This window comes from Trichomycterus rosablanca, chromosome 15 (genome assembly GCF_030014385.1).
Source record: "Trichomycterus rosablanca isolate fTriRos1 chromosome 15, fTriRos1.hap1, whole genome shotgun sequence".
NCBI classification, from domain to species: domain Eukaryota; kingdom Metazoa; phylum Chordata; class Actinopteri; order Siluriformes; family Trichomycteridae; genus Trichomycterus; species Trichomycterus rosablanca.
The window spans coordinates 3367666-3388624 of NC_086002.1; the positions used below are offsets into that span (position 1 = coordinate 3367666).

General features: G+C 43.8%; 1 protein-coding gene across 2 annotated transcripts in view; it reads left to right on the top strand.

The window, feature by feature from the left end:
* prkcba (protein kinase C, beta a) overlaps window positions 1-20959 on the top strand; it is a 50010-nt gene that overhangs the window by 13100 nt on the left and 15951 nt on the right. For both annotated transcript variants that reach the window (XM_063010564.1, XM_063010563.1), the window contains exons 3-16: window positions 2587-2669; window positions 8476-8587; window positions 10839-10967; window positions 12477-12633; window positions 13487-13621; window positions 13730-13826; window positions 13966-14112; window positions 14707-14880; window positions 16434-16525; window positions 16898-16960; window positions 17929-18067; window positions 18601-18681; window positions 18762-18869; window positions 20318-20458. In XM_063010564.1, the coding sequence (XP_062866634.1) occupies window positions 2587-2669; window positions 8476-8587; window positions 10839-10967; window positions 12477-12633; window positions 13487-13621; window positions 13730-13826; window positions 13966-14112; window positions 14707-14880; window positions 16434-16525; window positions 16898-16960; window positions 17929-18067; window positions 18601-18681; window positions 18762-18869; window positions 20318-20458 (1658 nt within the window). The remainder of the gene's footprint in view (window positions 1-2586; window positions 2670-8475; window positions 8588-10838; window positions 10968-12476; window positions 12634-13486; window positions 13622-13729; window positions 13827-13965; window positions 14113-14706; window positions 14881-16433; window positions 16526-16897; window positions 16961-17928; window positions 18068-18600; window positions 18682-18761; window positions 18870-20317; window positions 20459-20959) is intronic.

Below are 20959 nucleotides of genomic sequence, written 5' to 3' on the forward strand. Positions count from 1 at the left end.
TGTGTGTGTAGGTGTGTTTGTGTGTGTTGGTGTGTGCGTGTGTGTGTGTGTGTGTGTTGAGGTGTGTGTAGGTGTGTGTGTGTTTAGGTGTGTGTTTGTGTGTGTAGGTGTTTAGGTTTGTGTGTAGGTGTTTAGGTGTGTGTAGGTGTTTAGGTGTGTGTGTGTGTGTTTAGGTGTTTGTGTGTTTGTAGGTATGTGTGTGTTTGTGGGTATGTATGTGTGTAGGTATGTGTGTGTTTATGTGTGTGTGTGTGTAAGTGTTTAGGTGTGTGTGTGTGTTTGTGTGTGTAGGTGTGTTTGTGTGTGTTGGTGTGTGCGTGTGTGTGTTGAGGTGTGTGTAGGTGTGTGTGTGTTTAGGTGTGTGTTTGTGTGTGTAGGTGTTTAGGTTTGTGTGTAGGTGTTTAGGTGTGTGTAGGTGTTTAGGTGTGTTTGTGTGTGTGTTTAGGTGTTTGTGTGTTTGTAGGTATGTGTGTGTTTGTGGGTATGTATGTGTGTAGGTATGTGTGTGTTTATGTGTGTGTGTGTAAGTGTTTAGGTGTGTGTGTGTGTTTGTGTGTGTGTTTAGGTGTTTGTGTGTTTGTTGGTGTGTGTGTGTTTAGGTGTGTGTGTGTGTGTGTTTAAACTGATTAAAACTAGTTCTGTGATTAGCCCAAGGTTGAAATACAATGCTGTGTGTGTGTCTTGGTAGAATAGTACACTCAGTTCAAGGCTGTACACCGTGGAAAAATAATGAGAAGTAGATCCAAAAATCAAAAACCATAAGTACGTATATAGACAGGGACAATTCAACAACACTCCCTCAGACGACAACGCATGCTTCTGTCCTTAAGAAACGTCCCTGCTTGTACAAAAAGCAGGGACAAAAGAATATTTTTAGGTAGGAGTGTCTAATAGAGTGGACAGTGAGTGGACACGGTATTTAAAAACTCCAGCAGCGCTGCTGTATCTGATCCACTCATACCAGCACAACACACACTAACACACCAGCACCATGTCAGTGTCACTGCAGTGCTGAGAATGATCCACCACCTAAATAATACCTGCTCTGTGGTGGTCCTGTGGGGGTCCTGACCATTGAAGAACAGCATGAAAGGGGGCTAACAAAGTATGTAGAGAAACAGACTACAGGACTACAGTCAGTAATTGTAGAACTACAAAGTGCTCCTATATGGTAAGTGGAGCTGATAAACTGAACAGTGAGTGTAGAAACAAGGAGGTGGTTTTAATGTTATGGCTGATCGGTGTATATACAGGTTATACAGCTGTATTTGTCCCAACTTTTTTGGAATTGATGTTGAAAAATTCTACACATTCGTAAGAGGAGTTTGGGGAAAGACCCCCAGTGATGCAATTCCGTTCCCACTTTGCGTAACGCAACCGACTTCCTGCTTTTTTTGTCACGTTTGCTCAACCAACACGTCTAGTTTCAGTTTGTCTGGAGTATGTGGACACCCCTTCTGATGATCGGGCCCGGGTGTCGGCCGCGCTATCGTTTCCATGATTTCCTAACCGAATTACGTAAGTGCCATTTTGGGGAACAGTTTGGGGAAGGACCTTTGGCGTCTACATGCAGCAGGGCCGCACAGAGACCAGAACTCGACCTCAATTCTTTCAATGGGCTCCAAATGACCACAGGCACACTCCAAAAACAGGCACAGAGTGGACGCTGTTTTAGCTGCTATCTCATATTAATGTCCATTGTAAAAGCTTAAAGAAAACTGCACCCTCCCTCTCAGTGTGATCAACAGTTTGATGCAGACACAGTGACGTCGTCGGTCTGGTTTCTCAGGCTGGTTCTCATTGATGGTTTTAAGACAATAATAATGCTGTACTTCCAAAGCACCAGCATTACCAAGACTTTTTGAGGCCTTTATTCCCTTGGACAAAAAAAACGTGTCGAGGCGCCCAGGTGGTACAGCGGGATATTCCGCTAGCACACCAGCGCAGAGATTCTGAACTCCTCGAAACTCTGCGTTGCCACCGGTCGTCTGGGCGCCATCTAGCACGCACAATTGGCAGTGCCTGCAGCAGACACGTTTCTGCTAGGGCGGGATGACCGGACTATGTGGGCTGGGACTTCAAATGCTGTGTAAGGATCCTGATTGGCAGATAGAGAGGTGCCTGTACAGAAGGCATGGGTGAAAAAGGGTTCCGCTAAGGGCTGCACGCGGGTCGGAGGAGGCGTGAGCAGCAATATACCCACCTCGACTACAATCAGGGATCCACCAACAGCGGAAGACAAATTGACTACGATAAATCAAAGGGCAAACACACACACAGGGCAATTTTTAACTGTGCCAGAGCACCCGGGGGAAACCCATGCAGACACAGGGAGAACATGCAAACTCGAATCGAACCCAGGACCTTCTTGCTGTGAGGAGACAGTGCTACCCACCGAGCCAGTGAATTGGGAACCACCTCTTTCATAGCCATCATAACTCCGCCCTCATAGACTGGCTTTAAAAAAGGATTCGAACCCTTTCCTAATGAGTCACCCACACCCTACGACGAATGTATGTCCTCATGTTCTTATTCCTGTACTAAATCTGTTCCTCTTCTCTTCTCTTTACCCCCCTCTGTGCTCAGTTTGCTGTTTTGTGGTGCACAAGCGCTGCCATGAGTTCGTCACGTTCTCGTGTCCGGGAGCCGATCAGGGACCGGCGTCAGACGTAAGTTCCAGTCTCACATCTCACATCTCACACCCGCCTGTCTGCACGTCCGGGCCCCGGATAATACATAAATACACACACACACACACACACACACACACACACTACACAGCCACGCCTTCGAAGTACAGAGGAACCGAGATTTAACAGACAAAATCTGGAAAACCGAATGTCCGGTCCTAAGACCAGCATGCGTACGTCTCTCTGTTTACATGAGCGATAAACTTTATTTTGTCGGGAGGCTCGCTTTGTTCTTGCCCTTTTTCTGTGTTTTATGCTTCATTTTTGCAAGTTCAAGTGCTTAGTTATGCACCAGTGCTGCTCCAGTTCCCCCCTTTTAGTCTGTTAAATCAAGGTTCCTGTGTATTCAGGTGTTTAAGCCACGCCCATCATGAACAGGTGTACACCATCAGTGATAAGCTTCACAGTTTGTGGAAGGCACTGACTGGCTCGGCGTAAACAAACTCCATCGGCCTGCACTGAGCTCTGAACTCAACCCTACCGGACACCTTTGGGATGAATTGGAACATCTGTACCTAACCCCACACTCCAAAATCATGTGTAAAGACTTTTCAACAGTACCAACTGTTGTAGCAGAGCTGCAAAGGTGGGCGAGGAATCCAAATTAAAGCTCGTAGGGGCAGTGGTAGCTCAGCGGTTAAGGTACAGGACTAGTAGGTTGCTGGTTCAAGCCCCGCATCTCCCAGCTTACCACTGTTGGGCCCTTGAGCAAGGTCCTTAACCCTCAATTGCTTTCAATGTGTAAAGTCTCAATTGTAAGTCGCTTTGGATAAAGACGTCTGCTAAATGCTGAAAATGTAAATGTGGTTTTGAAATGGGGTGTTCGACAAGCTCATGGTCAGGTGTCCACATACTTTTGGCTATGGAGTGTGCACATAGCTTGGCACCAGTATAAAGTGGAAAAAGGTAATTGCAGGTCGCATGTAGGAACAGAGACCCTGACGTATGAGGGTACGACTGAACAAAACATCTCTCTTATACACTATATGGCCAAAAGTATGTGGGCACATGACCAAAACAATGGGCACTGATGTACAGTAGACTCGCTCTTACCTAACTCGTCCAGTCCTGTAGGAAGGATTTTCTCACTATCTGGTGAGTGTCTGTGGGAATTTGTGCCCATGTAATCAAAAGAGCATACGTGAAGTCAGGTAGACGCGAAGGCCTGGCTCACAGTCGACGTTCCAGTTCATCCCGAAGCATCGAATTGATTTAATGTGACCGATTGTATACACCTGTTAGTAACGGGCGTAAAAGTCACTGATCAGGAGGCGTGTCTACATACTTTTGACCACACAGTTTACATTAGAAATGACAATTGCGAAGCGCTCGCATATACACACACCCACCCTCGCGTACAGAGGCGCGAGATGTTCTCTTTCACTTTTCTCAAATGCCTATTTATATACCTACACTTCCTCCAAAGATGAGATCGAACGCGCACACACACACACACACACACACACACACACACACACTCACACACACACACACACACGCAAACCGAGAAGAGGAAAATAAACTTCCTGTGTTCGGCTCGATCTACTCGCAGCAGCCAGCCACATAGCGGCTCGGAGAACAGCGCGAGTATCAAGAGTGCACGAGGCCGCGTAGCTTCACGTGCACGTCGTAACCGCGACCCCGGCACGCAGCGTTACGGACGTGATTATGTGACGGCCGGCTGTGGTTTGCAAACGCATGCTGGCGCTGCTTCTTCCTGCGTAGCAACACCCTGCGATGAGAGGCGCTGATTAGCCGTAGCGTCGTGTTTCAGTAGCTGATGGCAGTTTACACCTGCGAGGCGCATGTACACAACCAGCCAAAAGTATTTGAACGTCACCCAACTGGAACGTATCTCTCTCTCACCCCCGACACTTCTTTTCACCTGCCAGGGTCGTGACCTCACACCAGAGATGTTCACAATTCACAAATTCATGTGTATAAACCTGGTGCTGCATTTTGATTGGCTGAGCTGAATGTCACTCACATACTTGCTCTAACGTTCACGTTGCTTAACTGAAACCACCAATCAGAATTACAGCAGCTCGTTAGAGTTTATCTGGCCAATCAACAGTCAGAAATATGAATAACGTGTAAACGATTTACAAAATCATTGGTTTGTAAGCTTCCCCATTCTTATTAACCAAAATAACAAACAAAATAAATCAAAAATAAAACAGCCAATCCAGGGCCCTCAATTATTCGGGGCCCCTGGGCTGAAGCCCAGGTAAGCCCGTGCATTAAATCACCCCTGATAACCAGTGCTTACCTTAGCTTATGTTCCTCCAGATGCTATTAAATTTATAAGCGTGTGTCCTATTAGGAATAGAATCCGTTATTTTGTAAATGTGCTTATAATTAAAAACCTCCAAACTTTCCCCGGTTGTGAAGTTAAACAGGAAGTCGTTAGAAAGCCGATCGAGCGTTTCATTAACACGTCATCTGTGTGACGCAAACTGAATAAATGCAAATAACAGCATTTCTTACTAACAATTACAATCAGAAGATCTGATTGGTTCAGAAAGCGCTCTTTCAATCATTAGCACCGATTCTGTAGGAGCGTTCCATTCATATTATCTATTACTGTGAAGTGCACTACGTAGGGTATTCCACCATTTTAAGTAGGGAGCGACACTTCATCACTATATATATATATATAATTGTCACACGTAACTAATGTTGCTGACTTTTGCTGTCCACAAGTAATTTTTTGCGAGTCACGAGTCAAGTCCGAGTCATTTGAAACGAGTACGAATCGAGTCTGAAGTCGTAGGGTGTGTTCGAAAACCTAGGGAGCTGCCTTGCTGTCTTACTGTCTACACAGGCAGCTGCCTTAGTAGAGAGGATTCTAATAAGTCAGTGACTTATAAGGCAGGTTATTCGAACGCACTACTTAGATAGCGATTCCATCGGGTTTCGCATTTCGCGTTTAGCATTTAGCATTTTGCCATTAAAACCAATAAACTGAGGTAGCACAGCACGCTAACGTCAATATAACATCTTCCTTCATGTACCGATAACGGTTAAATTTCCTGACAAGCCCGAACTTGCAAATAAAAACACTCGGTACAAGTTTATACAAGTTAAAAATCAGTAATATTTTATTTACGTTTGAAAATAACTCCATTCGTTTCTCCACCCCGTCAGCCATGTTTATTTTTCTGTGAGAGAAGAGCACTTGCACCAGCGACGAGGAACCCTGTTTTAGTCGATGTCTCTCCCCCCTACAGACACACAACCTCACAAATCACGAGTACATGCAGGCGACCCGACGGCTGATAGCACATCTGAGATTCAAATTCAAGAGGATGTGATCTCAGATTTGGTGGTCTAGCATGTTTTACCACTGCGCCACTCGCAGACGCGGCTTCATTTTTACAGTGTTTATTGACACACGAGCTGTTTAGGTTCAATATGAAATAGTATGAAAACGTGCAGAAGTACAGAAGCAAACTGGAAGTACATTAAGTTACACAATCAGAACACAGGCACTTTGATTCGGGGGGAAACAGGAAGAGGTCTTACAGACTCAAAGCCACAACCTGGTCGGAACAAAAGCTTCTGAGAGGCGACGGTTTACGTACCAGGCGGCTCACACGACAACAGTCGAGCTCAGCTTCAGTCACGATGAGAAGACATCAAGCTGTGAGAAAGAAAGAGAGGCTCGTCTGGACCGTGCAGCAGGACCACAGCAGTGGACTGCTTCCATGGGTAGCACTGTTGCCTCACAGCAGAAATGTCAGCAGGATTTTACCTCTGCGCCACACGAGTGCTGTAAAACAGAGGTCCCCAACCACCGGGCCGCAGACCGATACCGGTCCGTGGGTCATTTATTACCAGGCCGCACAGAAGGAATACATTATTAGAGATCGCTACAAGAGCAATTACATTTCCAAAAGTTTTCGGGTGTTCTTGTGTCCAATCACCACTAGGTGGGAGCAACGTCTCGTTCCAGTGTCTCGTTCCAGTTCCGCCGCTGCCGGTCCATGAAATTATATCTTATATGAAACCGGTTCGTGAAATTATATCTTATATGAAACCGGTCCTTGCTGCAAAAAAGGTTCTGCTCTAAAATAAATATTTTTAAGTAGGTTATTTTTCATTGGTCGATGCTGACATTTCCAAGGCCCCTTTTTTCAAGGTACACTTAGTGGATCATTAAAAATAAAACCAACATAAGATTTAGCTTTAATACTGTAAATATATATTGTTAGATAATTACTAATAGAAAAGTAAAAGCAAACACCCCCCCCCCCCCCCCCCCCACACACACACACACAATCAAACCCCGAAGTCCCATCAGAAAAGCTTTTGCAGTAAAAATGAAGTGAAATATTTGGTGTATTGATAAAGACAGGATGTGTATAAAAATGGAAACAGGAAGTAGAAAGTGGTGGCGAGAGAATAGGGAAAGTGTTTGTGTTTCTCCAGAGAACATTTGCATTGTAACAGTAGTTCAGGTAAATGTCTTAGCATTTGCATTTGACTTATTCGGAAAAGCTCATTTGAATCGGCAAATCATTTGACTTGGAAAAAAAAACTCTATAAAGCTAAAAGTTTGTAGACACCAATACCTAAAAAAAGGACATTCCTTCAGTCCTTTTTTATATATATATTTTATATATTTATTATATCTCCACCAATACCGGTCCCCGCTCTGATTGAGGAGAACAAAGCTAACCCATGCCCCCTCCGACACGTATGCATCTTATCACCTACACTTTGATGATTTCAATGCAGCTCAGCACTGTGTACGGAAGGACACACCCTGACAGCACTCTATTCTCATCTCTGTGCAGGCGCCATCAATCAACCAGCAGAGGTCATACCTGCATTAGTTATGAGATAGAGACTCCATCCGGCTTAATCCCGCCCATATCTGAACAACAGGCCAATCGTTGTTCATGTGGCCGCTCAGCCTAGCCGGCAGGCAGAGCTGAGACTCGATACGATGTATTCGAGATCCCAGCTCTGGTTCCAGCGGGTGTTCCCCTTCAGTCCTTTTAAGATCTTCATAGATGTCTGTGCACAGTTGTATGCAGAACTGTGGGCGTCCTAATAATTGTTGCATGTGCAAACGTTTAAGCAGCATTCCATAGTTGTAACGAATTCCAGACTCTTCAAACCTTGTGCAAACACTCGACAACCACAGACGTCTGTGAGCAGCCGAACGAGGAACTAAAAATAGAACAATCTGGTTGGTAATTTAGGATTTACCGACTGCTGTGACTCCTCTGTGTCCATATAAATAGGGCTAGTTTGACTGCACTATTAAAAACAAATGAAAGTAAATGCAAACAAACCGTCACCTCTCGCTCGACGGCAAACAATTGTCCGGATGGTCAGATGGAATCCGTCCGCCATCCATTTATGTCACACTGTCCATGGTCAAGCGAGCTTTACGTCACCATTGGCAAAACAGTTTAGCCCTGCTGCAAAATCTACACACCTGAACACCACGTCCTTACAGGAGCAATGAATAACCGATCACACCGATGTTTAACCGTCGACCCCGTGGCATCAGAGATTCGCATTAACAGAGTTAATAAGAGTTACAAACTGAGAACATTTAAACTTTGACCTACACTCAAGCCTCTTAATACACAGTGACCAAAAGTATGTGGACATCTGACCATGAGCTCGCCGGACCTCCCATTTAAAAGTATAAGAATTAATACAGTGCCTTCAGTCCTTTTCAAAGGACCACATTTTGAAGTTTTTCTGTGGGAATTTGTGCTCATTCGGTGTGTGTGTGTGTGTGTGTGTGTGTGTGTGTGTGTTACAGGATCCCCGCAGTAAACACAGATTTAAGGTGCACACCTACTCCAGTCCCACATTCTGTGATCACTGTGGCTCTCTACTGTATGGACTCTTACACCAGGGAATGAGATGTGACAGTGAGTACACGCACACACACACACACGTCTATGCCCCTATACATACATACAAACACACATCCGTGCAAACACACACGCGCGCGTCTATACCCCTATACATACAAACACACACATACCTATACACACCCATACATACCAACACGTACCTATGCAGTGATTACAAAAAAAACATATACTGTTCCTACACCCCCCTACACACACACACCCTTACACACACATATACTTCTACACCCATACACACACATACATGCACACGACTACTCATAAACACATTATATACTTTTACCTATATGCACACACATTCACACACCCATTTAGACACACATATTTGTACACACCCATACATACCAACACCTACCTATGCGGTGATTCAAAAACACATATGCCGTTCCTACATCCCACCACACACACACACACCCTTACACACACATATACCACTACACCCATACACATATATGCACACGACTATTTATACACACATTATACACTTTTACCTATATATACACATTCACACACCCATTTACACACATACCTATACACACCCATACATACCAACACGTACCTATGCAGTGATTACAAAAAACACGTCATTCCTACACACACACACACACACACCCTTACACACATATACCTCTACACACATACATATATATGATTCAAAAACACATGTTGTTCCTACACCCACACAGACACACATGCACACCCTTACACACACATATACAGTACATCTACACTCATACATGCACACGACTATTCATAAACACATTATACACTTTTACCTATATACACACACATTCACTTACCCATTTACACACACGTATCTATCTGTACACACCCATACCAGCACACACACACATGGAAACGCCCATACATACATACACACACACCTACTTAAACAAAACTATGCACTGATTCAGACACACACACCCCCATTAATACACACACTAGTCGCACATGTACACACATCCTTATACCTATACACACACTGCACACTGATGCAAACACACACATGTACATATACAGTATACCCATTCATACATTTACATAAATATCCTCACACACACACACACACACCCATATTTATCCCCACCACACAAGAATGCAGTGCAATGCTATAAGAAGTGTGTTAGCAGCGCCATCTAGTGGCTGATGTGACACTGTTACGCATGAATGTAAAATTAAACACCGCAGTACAGCATCGTTTTAGCCTGCTATGCTAACAATGTAGCTTAGCTGAAATAACGCTAGCTTGGTAAATGTACAGTAAAACTCAGTAAAATATTACATACACTTGTAAGAAGCATGTATTATGTGTCAAAGTGCGTATTTATTATTTTTGTGAATGACTGGAACCCAATTTCTAGTTTATTTTGGGCATTTGGAATAAAGTCAAGAAATACCCATACAGCTAACTTGATATTTGGTTATATGTCCAAGATGGGCTAACACTCTTCTAAAATAGACATTTTAGGTTTTTATTTTAAAATAATGGACAATTCCGGATTATAATATGGTTTTTAAATTAAAGTTAATACACAGTACAACTGGCAGTGAAATGCTTTTGTGACTGCTTAGACAAAATTGGATAATAGATATTAATCCAGAATAGAAATGGGTTTATTGTATGTAAAAAGTAAAGAAAATTAGACAACTTAAAATAAAATATAAATGTAAATTATAATTAGAAAAATAGAAGCAACTTACAGTAGAAAAAGGGAATTAAAAAATTTGCAGAATTACAAGGAGGAGATGTGCAAGAACTGAACATAATATAGTGTAACATAATGTGAAAGTTGTGATTATTATGTATATGCTTATACATGTATTTAACTGTATACACGCATATACATATATATGGGTGGCACGGTGGCTAAGTAGGTAGCACTGTCGCCTCACAGCAAGAAGGTCCTGGGTTCGATCCTCAGGTGGGGCGGTCCGGGTCCTTTCTGTGTGTTTGCATGTTCCCCCTTTGTCCGTGTGGGTTTCCTCCGGGTGCTCCGGTTTCCTACCACAGTCCGAAGACGTGCAGTAAGGTGAACTGGAGACACTTAATTGTCCATGACTGTGTTGGATATAACCTTGAGAAGTGATGAACCTTGTGTAAATGAATGTAACCAAAGTGTAAAACATGACGTTAAGATCCTAATAAACAAACAAACATATACGTATATTCATTTCGCTACAGACAAGTATTCTTTTTGTCTGTAGTGAAGTGAAACTGGTGTAACCTGGTGTATCTGTGTTTATTCAGACTGTATGATGAACATTCATAAGCGATGCGTGACCAACGTGCCGAGCCTGTGTGGGACGGATCACACAGAAAGAAGAGGACGACTGCACATCATCGCTGCAATTAAAGACAGCACGCTTACCGTAACCAGTGAGTGACCCACATCATAACACATCTGTATGTAAATAATATAGGGCCGAAATACGTGGACATCCCAACAAATGATCAAGTTTAGGTGTTTTCAGCCTCATTCTTGTATACAGGTTTATAAAATGATCTTACAACTCTGGGGCAAAACTGTGCCTCTGTGGGGTTTTTTTTTTTTTTGACTGAATGAGCAGAAATTCTCACAGACACACTCCAAAATCCTGTGGACAGCCATCTCAGAGAAGCAGATGCTGTTACAGCTGCATGACAACACCCATGGTTTCGGAATTGTTTGTCCAACAAGCTCACAATCAGGTGTCCACTTATTTTTGGACATATTGGCTAAGTCTAACAGAGAAGAGGGAGGATTTGGAGTCGCCTTCGTCCATCTATGTCTGCTTGAGGCTCTTGCATGAGTTGGTGGAGGAATACAGAGAGCCTAGTGTAGTCCTTTGTACATCACCACTGGCCTGTAAAAAGAAGTAGAATATGTGCTATCCTGTAGCCCTTCTAGGTCAGAGTGCATCCCAAGTATAAGAGGGAATAGAATACATTTAAATTAAAAGGAGGAGCCAGAAAAAATGTGGATTCTCTTTTAAGGCTGCATGTATGACTTTTGTCAGGCTTTCTAAATCAATATGTGTTTTATCTATTCCAACAACACAGAGCCTGAAGGGGGGTGGGGCAGGGTGGGGACGATGGGGGCAGAAACGCACCCCTCTGCAAAACACATTATCAAATCAATTAACCAACGATCGGCCCACATCTTTTACTCTCTCACACACAGACACACACACACACTTCCCTTATGGTAGCGATGTACAGTTCTGTATTCATGCATTGTCATTAGGGAAGGACCTTTCCTGTTCCAGCTGGACTGTATGTCTGTGCACAGTTCTAGCCCATAAATACCTGGTGCTGAGGAGTTTAGTCTGCAGGAACTCCAGTTCTCTGTATGAATTGGAACCTTCTCGTTCAACATCAGTGCCTTAGCACAAATACTTTTCAAAACAAAGGCACAATTCCCCACAGACATACTCCCAAAAATACTCCAGTTATCGGTAAGTATGTGGACACCCATTCCAAAACCATGGGCCTTCTCTTTTTTCCACTTTTCTTGGAAGGCTTTCCAGAATATTTTGGACTGTGCTTATGAGAATTTGTACCTATTTAGTAAAGGAGTATTCATGTGACCAGACACTGATATTAATGACTCACAGTCAACATTCCAATTCCAACAGTGTTTAATAGGGTTAAGGTCATGGTTCTGTGCTGGCCACTGGAGTTCCTCCACATTAATCTTTTCAAACCAGTCATACAGGAACAGAAAAGAGCTTTCAATTACCTTTATACAACTGAGCGATGGGTGTAGCTGGAACAAATGACTTCAGAAATTAGAAGGGGTGTCCACATATTTTTGGCTATACAGCTTACAGAAAAGTCATGTTTAATAAAGAATGTTGTAATATTTATCTTTACCTACTTGTAATTTGTATACTTTTTGTATCACAGTCCGGGATGCTCGCAACTTGGTGCCCATGGACCCGAACGGCTTGTCGGACCCGTACGTGAAGCTCAAGCTGGTTCCCGACCCCAAGAGTGAAAGCAAGCAGAAAACTAAAACCATCAAGTGTTCGCTCAACCCCACCTGGAACGAAACCTTTACATTGTACGTACAGCCTTGGTTTGTTTATTGTACAAACTCCAGTTCCAAAAAACTTGGGACAGCAGGAAAAATGTTATGGAAACAAACAGCAGTGATGCGTGGATGTTCCAAAAAAGTTAGATCATCACCATTTGCTTTCAACAACATTCTGTAATTGTTAGAAAACTGCAGACATTGATTGTCACTTTTCCTTGAAGTAGCATCTGATATAACACAGGTCTGGACTGCAGGCAAATTGACCTATCACATCTTCCCTCGAAATGGGCAGGCTGTGTTATTGCACAGGTGTAATATATATGTAGAAATGTTAATAGCGATGGTGCTACATGGATATGTTTAAGTGTAATACAAGTTTGGGTTCAGTAAAGTCACACACTGATTTAACAGTCTGGTGAGATTTCTCTAGATTCTTAGAGTCTCTTAATAATGTTATGGACTGTACATTTACATTTACATTTTCAGCATTTAGCAGACGCTTTTATCCAAAGCGACTTACACAATGAGCTGAACATGATGAGCAATTGAGGGTTAAGGGCCTTGCTCAGGGACCCAACAGTGGCAACTTGGTGGTGGCGGGGCTTGAACCGGCAACCTTCTGTTTACTAGTCCAGTACCTTAACCATTGAGCTATCACTGACTGTAGATGTTGAAATCACTGAGTAACATGTTTAAACCTCGACCCATTCTTGCTTTTCTTTCCATGACAGTAAGAGGCGAGCAAAATGCCAAAAGATGCCGTTACTTTTTAACAATTACCTGGCTAAAACATTCAGTTCTTCATACCTGCCTGGAATGTCACGTCCTCTGTATCATCTGTATGTTTGAAGAATGTTCTTTTGCTCGTGTTCTCCTGTAGCAACTTGCGGGATACAGATAAGGACAGGCGTTTGTCAGTGGAGATCTGGGACTGGGATCTGACCAGCAGGAATGACTTCATGGGCTCTCTCTCTTTTGGAATCTCCGAGCTTCAGAAGCAAGGGGTCAGCGGCTGGTAAGGTCTTCATTTAACTTTATTTTTTCCTTGTGAGATCTTGGTGATCTTTAGAACCACGGAGTTCCAGATTGTTTAGAAAGTTTATGTGAACCCTGTGTGTTCTAGGTTTAAGTTGTTGAGCCAGGAAGAAGGCGAATATTTCAATGTCCCGGTCCAGCTGGACGGCGAAGAGGGCAGCGAGGAACTACGGCAGAAATTTGAGGTATGGTAGCGTATGGTTGTCATGGTAATCGTAATACATTTCTGTTCACCTTCAAGCATTTAGCAGACAGGACACAATCCCACTAACTCTAAATTTAGGATCTTGCTCAAGGGTCCAACTGTGTTTTTGCTTCTTTCAGAGAGCTCTGATTGGTCCAGGCAACAAAAACACAGACAGCTCGACGTCCAACGATATCTCCAAATACGACGCCAACGGCAACCAGGATCACGTGAAGCTCTCCGATTTTAATTTCATCATGGTCCTGGGAAAAGGCAGCTTCGGCAAGGTAACGCTTACCCATATAAATAGGGGTAGTTTGACTGCACCAGTTTAAATAGGTAGATCCCTGTAATAGAATTCAGTATTTGTGTACCTCCAGATACCTGCTGCTAGCTATCAACAGTTGAAGCGTAAACAATATGACCAAAAGTATGTCTGCTGTGTGGGAAAAGGCCGGACTAAATGGGTGGGGTCTCCAAACACTGTGTTAGCAGACCAAGGAGCCTGTACAGAAGTGGAAGAGCGAATCCACCGAAGCAAATATATAAAAAAAAAGGTGAAAAATATACTCTCCTCGAATGCAAATGGAGAGAAAAAGGGAGAAAATGCATAAATTAATAGAAAAAAAGACCTGGTTCACTATCAGCATTCCAATTCACCCCATAGGTGTTCAGTGAGTTTGAGGTAAGGTGTTTTGTACACAGTGACACAGTCCTGCTGTTTGCAGTGGGTGTTGTAAAAACACCCAAACCCAATCACTAAAAGGTGTGTCCACATACCTTTGGCAGCGTAGTGTACAGAAAAGATGGGTCATTGGGACACCTCGAATCTAACAGGAACTTTAACATGTTCTCGGGTTTCTCACTCCGCACGTGTGTAGGTGATGCTGTCCGAGCGTAAAGGGACGGATGAACTGTACGCGGTGAAGATCCTGAAGAAGGACGTGGTGATCCAGGACGACGACGTGGAGTGCACCATGGTGGAGAAGAGAGTTCTAGCGCTTTCTGGGAAGCCGCCCTTCCTGACCCAGCTGCACTCCTGCTTTCAGACCATGGTACACACGCCAAACGCCACACACATGCAAACCTCGTTCACTACTTCTGCTTTCAGGTTGTGACACAAATACACACGTATTCAAATCGACATTTGGTTCCTCATTTACAGCTGAGGTTCCTGCTCATCTTAGCATTTTAGTATGAACCCGAATTGCCAAAAAAGTATGCGGACGCCTGACTTTGAGTTTGTTAAACGCCTCATTCTAAAACCATGGGCATCGGTATTAACATGGAGTCTCAAGCGTTCACTCTTCATCAGGTCAGACACTGATGTACACAGTACAAAGTCATGAGGGCAGTTTGACCGTATTGTCTAAATCAATGAATGCTGGAGACTTGCGTCCACATAAATAGGGCCAGTTTGACAGAAACAATTAAAAGGCACACATAACAGTGCTCTCTTATTAAGACTGGGGGAAAACAGACACCCGTCCACAGTCAAACAAGCTTTACAAACAAGCAATGCTAGAACCACAGTGTTAGTGCTGTTAATGCTCGATCGGTTGATGTGTGTCTGTCAGAGGTGGGGACTCAATTCCGAGTCGCATGTAAGTCGCACACACAGCGACTTTAGACTCGACTCGGACTCGTTTCAAATGACTCGGCCTCGACTCGTGACTCGCAAAAAATGACATGTATACGACAAAAGTCTCTAGTGTCAGTATGTTTTAACATCAGTTACGTGTGACAGTTATATATATATATGATCCGACATCATTCTGATTCGTGTCTTTTTCTGCTCTTTGATAACGCTGCAGCCGTCTGAACCCGCAACGCACGCAATGACTAAATGTTCCGGCCAGCTTCCGGCATAGTAATGAAGCGTCGCTCCCTACTCCCTCCTTTGGATCGGAATCTCACTTAAAATGGTGGAATACCCTACGTAGTGCACTTCACAGGAACAGATAATGTGAATGGAACGCTCCTACAGAATTGGTGCTAATGATTGTAAGAACCGCTTTCTGAACCAATCAGACCTTCTGATTGTAATTGTTAGTAAGAAATGCTGTTATTTGCATTTATTCAGTTTGCGTCACACAGATGACGTGGTAATGAAACGCTCGATCGGCTTTCTAACGACTTCCTGTTTTACTTCACAACCGGGGAAAGTTTGGAGGTTTTTAATTATAAGCACATTTACAAAATAACGGATTCTATTCCTAATTGGACACACGCTTATAAATTTAATAGCATCTGGAAGAACAGAAGCTAAGGTAAGCAGCGGTTATGATTTGCTTTTCTGTGTTTTGGATTTTGGCCGCTGTGCCGTGATTTATCAAGCGCTTTTGTTTGGTAATGAAAACAAAACGTATCAGCTGAAGCTTTTAACTGGTACCTAGGAAAGTAAAGGCACTAAGTAAAACGGCAAAATACACTCGCTAATCTGTTGTTGTTTTTTATCTGAACTTAAAGATTATTTGTTTATTTCTACGCTACATTTTCAATATATGTTTTGTGTATGTTAGATTGACTCGTATAGTCCAAAGACTCGTGACTTGACTCTGACTCTTATTTTGTGACTTGTGAACATCTCTGGTGTCTGTTGGTGTAGGACCGGCTATATTTTGTGATGGAGTATATCAACGGTGGAGACCTGATGTACCACATCCAGCAAGTAGGGAAATTTAAGGAGCCCCATGCTGTGTAAGTATGCACCCCTCCCAACCCCCTTCACACAGATGGTAACAGATACTACAGACACTATTTGTTTACACACAGACGTAGAGCTAGCTGGACATCTCATTCCAAAACATAATATATTAGTGTAGAGTTTCGGTCAGACACTGTTGTTGGACGAGAACTCATGACTAGCAGTCGGCATCTTAATCACCTGGATCAGGAAAGCACTTCCCCAAACTCTTATCAGAAAAATGAGAAATAAACAGTTTATTTTATATAAATGATTCTATCCACCTGTTAGTAATGCATGTGGATAAGACACATAAACCTTTGACCATATATAGTGTATTTAAATATCTAATGAACATATTTGTGTGTGTGTGTGTGTGTGTGTAGGTTCTATGCTGCAGAGATTGCCATTGGTTTATTCTTCCTTCACTTAAAGGGAATCATTTACAGGTGAGAACTTTGCATAACCTCTGAAATATGGTCTCGAATGCCACAAGTTACAATCAGATCATCCGAACTACAGTCAGATGCACCATGAAAACCTGAGCTACAGTCATTCAGATACTCCACCAAAACCAATCTACAGTAAGATACCCCATCAAAACCTGAGCTACAGTCAGATACACCATCAAAACCTGAGCTACAGTCAGGTACACCATCAAAACCTGAGCTACAGTCAGGTACACCATTAAAACCAAGCTACAGTCAGACCCACCACCAAAACCAATCCACAGTAAGATACTCCACCAAAACCAAGCTACAGTCAGTTACAACACCAAAACCTGAGCTACGGTCAGATACAACATCAAAACCTGAGCTACAGTCAAATGCACCATCAAAACCAATCTACAGTAAGATACACCATCAAAACCTGAGATACAGTCAGATGCACCATCAAAACCAATCTACAGTAAGATACACCATCAAAACCTGAGATACAGTCAGATGCACCACCAAAACCTGAGCTACAGTCAGATGCACCACCAAAACCAATCTACAGTAAGATACCCCATCAAAACCTGAGCTACAGTCACATACACCACTAAACCTGAGCTACAGGTGTACAGAGTTACAGATCTACCGCCAAACCTAAGCAACAGTCAGATGTACCACTAACACCAAGCTACAGTCAGATGTTCCACTAAATGCAAGCTACAGTCACATAACACATTTAGCCAGATGTGCTGTTAAACCCCTGGTACAAGCAAATGCACCAATAAACCACAGTTACAAAATCAAACCTTTATAGCAGATGTAAAACTTAACCTGAGATACAGATGATGTGCCACTAAACCGTAGTACAGTCAGATTCACCACTAAACCGTAGTACAATCAGATGCACCACTCACTACACTACCATGTCCTGCTGATGATTTGAAGCTGCTCACCGATTGCTTTTTTAATCTTTGTGTGTCCAGAGATCTGAAGCTGGATAACGTGATGCTGGACTCCGAGGGCCACATTAAAATCGCAGACTTCGGTATGTGCAAGGAGAACATGGTAGACGGCATCACCACTAAAACCTTCTGCGGAACTCCGGACTACATCGCGCCCGAGGTACGCTGTGCCTGGGGGGGGGGAGTTTTTTTTTCTCGTCGGTTGATTTGGACTTCCAGGTGTTTCCTGTTGAGATAAACACTTAGAGAAGGTCATGGACTGGGGGCGTCACACTAGTTGCTTATCTTTCGATTTTTTTGGAGGTTTTTTTGGACCTCCACTGCTGACCATGTGGAGGATTAGCTATTCCCGCTCAGTGCTTGAATGTTGAGTTACTTATTTAATCAAAACCTTGAACTGGGATCAAAACTGAAGCATGAGCTGGTCAGATGCAATTGCACCTGCCTGCTAATGGATGCTAATGGCTAAAGCAAGTCTGGCCACGTCGCTCCAAATGATGGGAGGCTGTTATAGCTGCAAATCCATATGAATGCTCATAATTGTCAAGGGTTTATTTAGTGAATTAAGTGGTAAAATGACCTTCAGGGATTAATAAGAAGTCGCAGAGGGTAAATGGTGAAAGGAGGCAGAGAAGGATGGTTTAATAAATAAACCCTCATGCAGGTGGTTCATCCGTGTCTCCTCTATCACAGATCATCGCTTATCAACCTTACGGGAAGTCCGTGGATTGGTGGGCCTACGGAGTTCTGCTTTATGAAATGCTGGCGGGGCAGGTAATGCTAAATGCTAACGTGAAATAATAGCCAGTCCGTTATTCTATCATTTGGACTTCATGTGTTTCCTTTTCTTGTAGCCTCCATTCGATGGTGAAGATGAAGATGAGCTCTTCCAGTCCATCATGGAACACCACGTGTCCTACCCAAAATCCATGTCGAAGGAGGCCGTCGCCATATGCAAGGGTGTATGTGAACACACACACACACACTCACACACACACACACTGGACACTTCCAATGGTCATTCATTGTGCTTCAGTTAGTACTGCAGCCATGAGCTCACTCACTCACTCTCTTTCTTAACCGCTTATCCAATTATGGGGAGGGGGGTGCTGGAGCCTATCACAGCTTTTCAATGGGTGCAAGGCACACAGTAACACCCTGGACAGGGCGCCAGTCCATCGCAGGGCAGACACACACACACACACCCATTCACCTATAGGGCAATTCAGTGTCTCCAATTAACCTGACTGCATGTTTTTGGACTGTGGGAGGAAACCGGAGCTCCCGGAGGAAACCCACGCAGACACGGGGAGAACATGCAAACTCCACACAGAAAGGACTCGGACCGCCCCGCCTGGGAATCGAACCCAGGACCTTCGTGCTGTGAGGCAACAGTGCTACCCACTGAGCTCATGACTGCAATCTGATGTCCAGCTCTTCACTTGGGGACAAAATTGGGCCCTACATGACCACAAGGCTTTATACTTTTGGAGTTTGTTGGTGAGCATTGTAATTTATTCCAACCACTTCATCCTGGTCATGGTCGTGGAGGGCCGGGTCCATCGGGGGAACACTGGACACAAGGCAGGAATACCCTCGACAGGGCGCCAATCTGTCGCAAGGCTTTGGTCATTCCTCCATCAGCCGGCCAGCTGATAGCGCCACTGAGATTCGAACCCGGTGATAGGCTTTGAAGCTAATTGTGGCTGGAAATTTAGATATGTCTAATTTCCTTTGCACTTGTGACCTCAGAGGAGGGTCATGGATTCCAGATTCCATGGTTGCCTGTTGAGTGCCTGACCAGGCCTGTTTTTGATAAACTAAATCAAAGCTACCTATGACCAATCCATAGCTGAATCAATTTCTGCTTCCTTTAGCTGGTTTATCCTGATTTGAACATGAACACAAAATTACTGCTTGCATAAAACCAGCTCATGGTCAGGAGTCCACATACTTTTGACCAGAGTTTATTTATTTATTTATTTATTTATTTATTTTTAATAATTTAGCGCGTCCAATTTCATCCCATCAATCATCCTCTCACTAATGCCGGTCCCTGCTCCTGGTCACCTGAACAACATGCCGATCGTTGTTCATATAGCCGCCCAGCCTCGACCGGAGAAGGCAGAGCTGGATTCGAAACGACGCACCCTCGAAATCCAGCTCTGGTTGCAGCGCGTGTCTTTTACCGCTGCGCCACCTGAGCGGCCGACCAGAGTTTAATTAGACGTCATGGTGTAAGTACTGTATGTTTTTTAGCTTGCAGTGTTCTGGTGTAACAGGACTTGCATGGTAAATGAGTGAATGAATGAGTGAGTATTTGATGGATGAAGTTGAAAGTTGCAAAGCTGTCGTGTCACTCGCTCAGCTCACCTGTACTGTCTTCTGATTGGCCGTTTGTGTCTTATAGTTGATGACCAAGCATCCGGGGAAGCGTCTGGGCTGCGGTCCGGAGGGCGAGCAGGACATCAAAGAGCACGCGTTCTTCCGCTACATGGACTGGGAGAAACTACAGAACAAAGAGGTTCAACCGCCGTTCAAACCCAAAGCAGTAAGTCAGCGCACCACTCTGTTTTATCTGTATTATCTGGTGGTAAACGTGAGCGGTTAAATGATTACGCACACTTGAGGGACGCGTACATCACGGCGCTCTTGGAATTTCTTTTGTAAGTTAACTGTGTTTGTTAGTGAATTAGCCTCACTTCTGGTCCTCCTAGAGCCGGCGACTTCTCAGTGCCCGTAGAAATAGGGCTGGTTTGACTGCCATCCAATGCTGGGACTGTCCACAGTCAAGCGACCTTTTAATCACCACTGTACACCTTGTGTTTGCTCATTTTGGAGCAGCCTGAAAGCTGATGTGAAGCTTGCTTGACCGTGTACACTGCCAGTCACGTTCCTAAAGCTTCTAACTGATGCCAGCCAGTCTGGTGGTATTTAAATGATATCTGACGGTCCGGATGAAGGTGAGTGTTGGATTTACTCAAGACCTTAGCTGACAAAACTCCACCCGACCCCCCGGAGGGCATGTGATCAAATCTCCTTGCACTGCTTT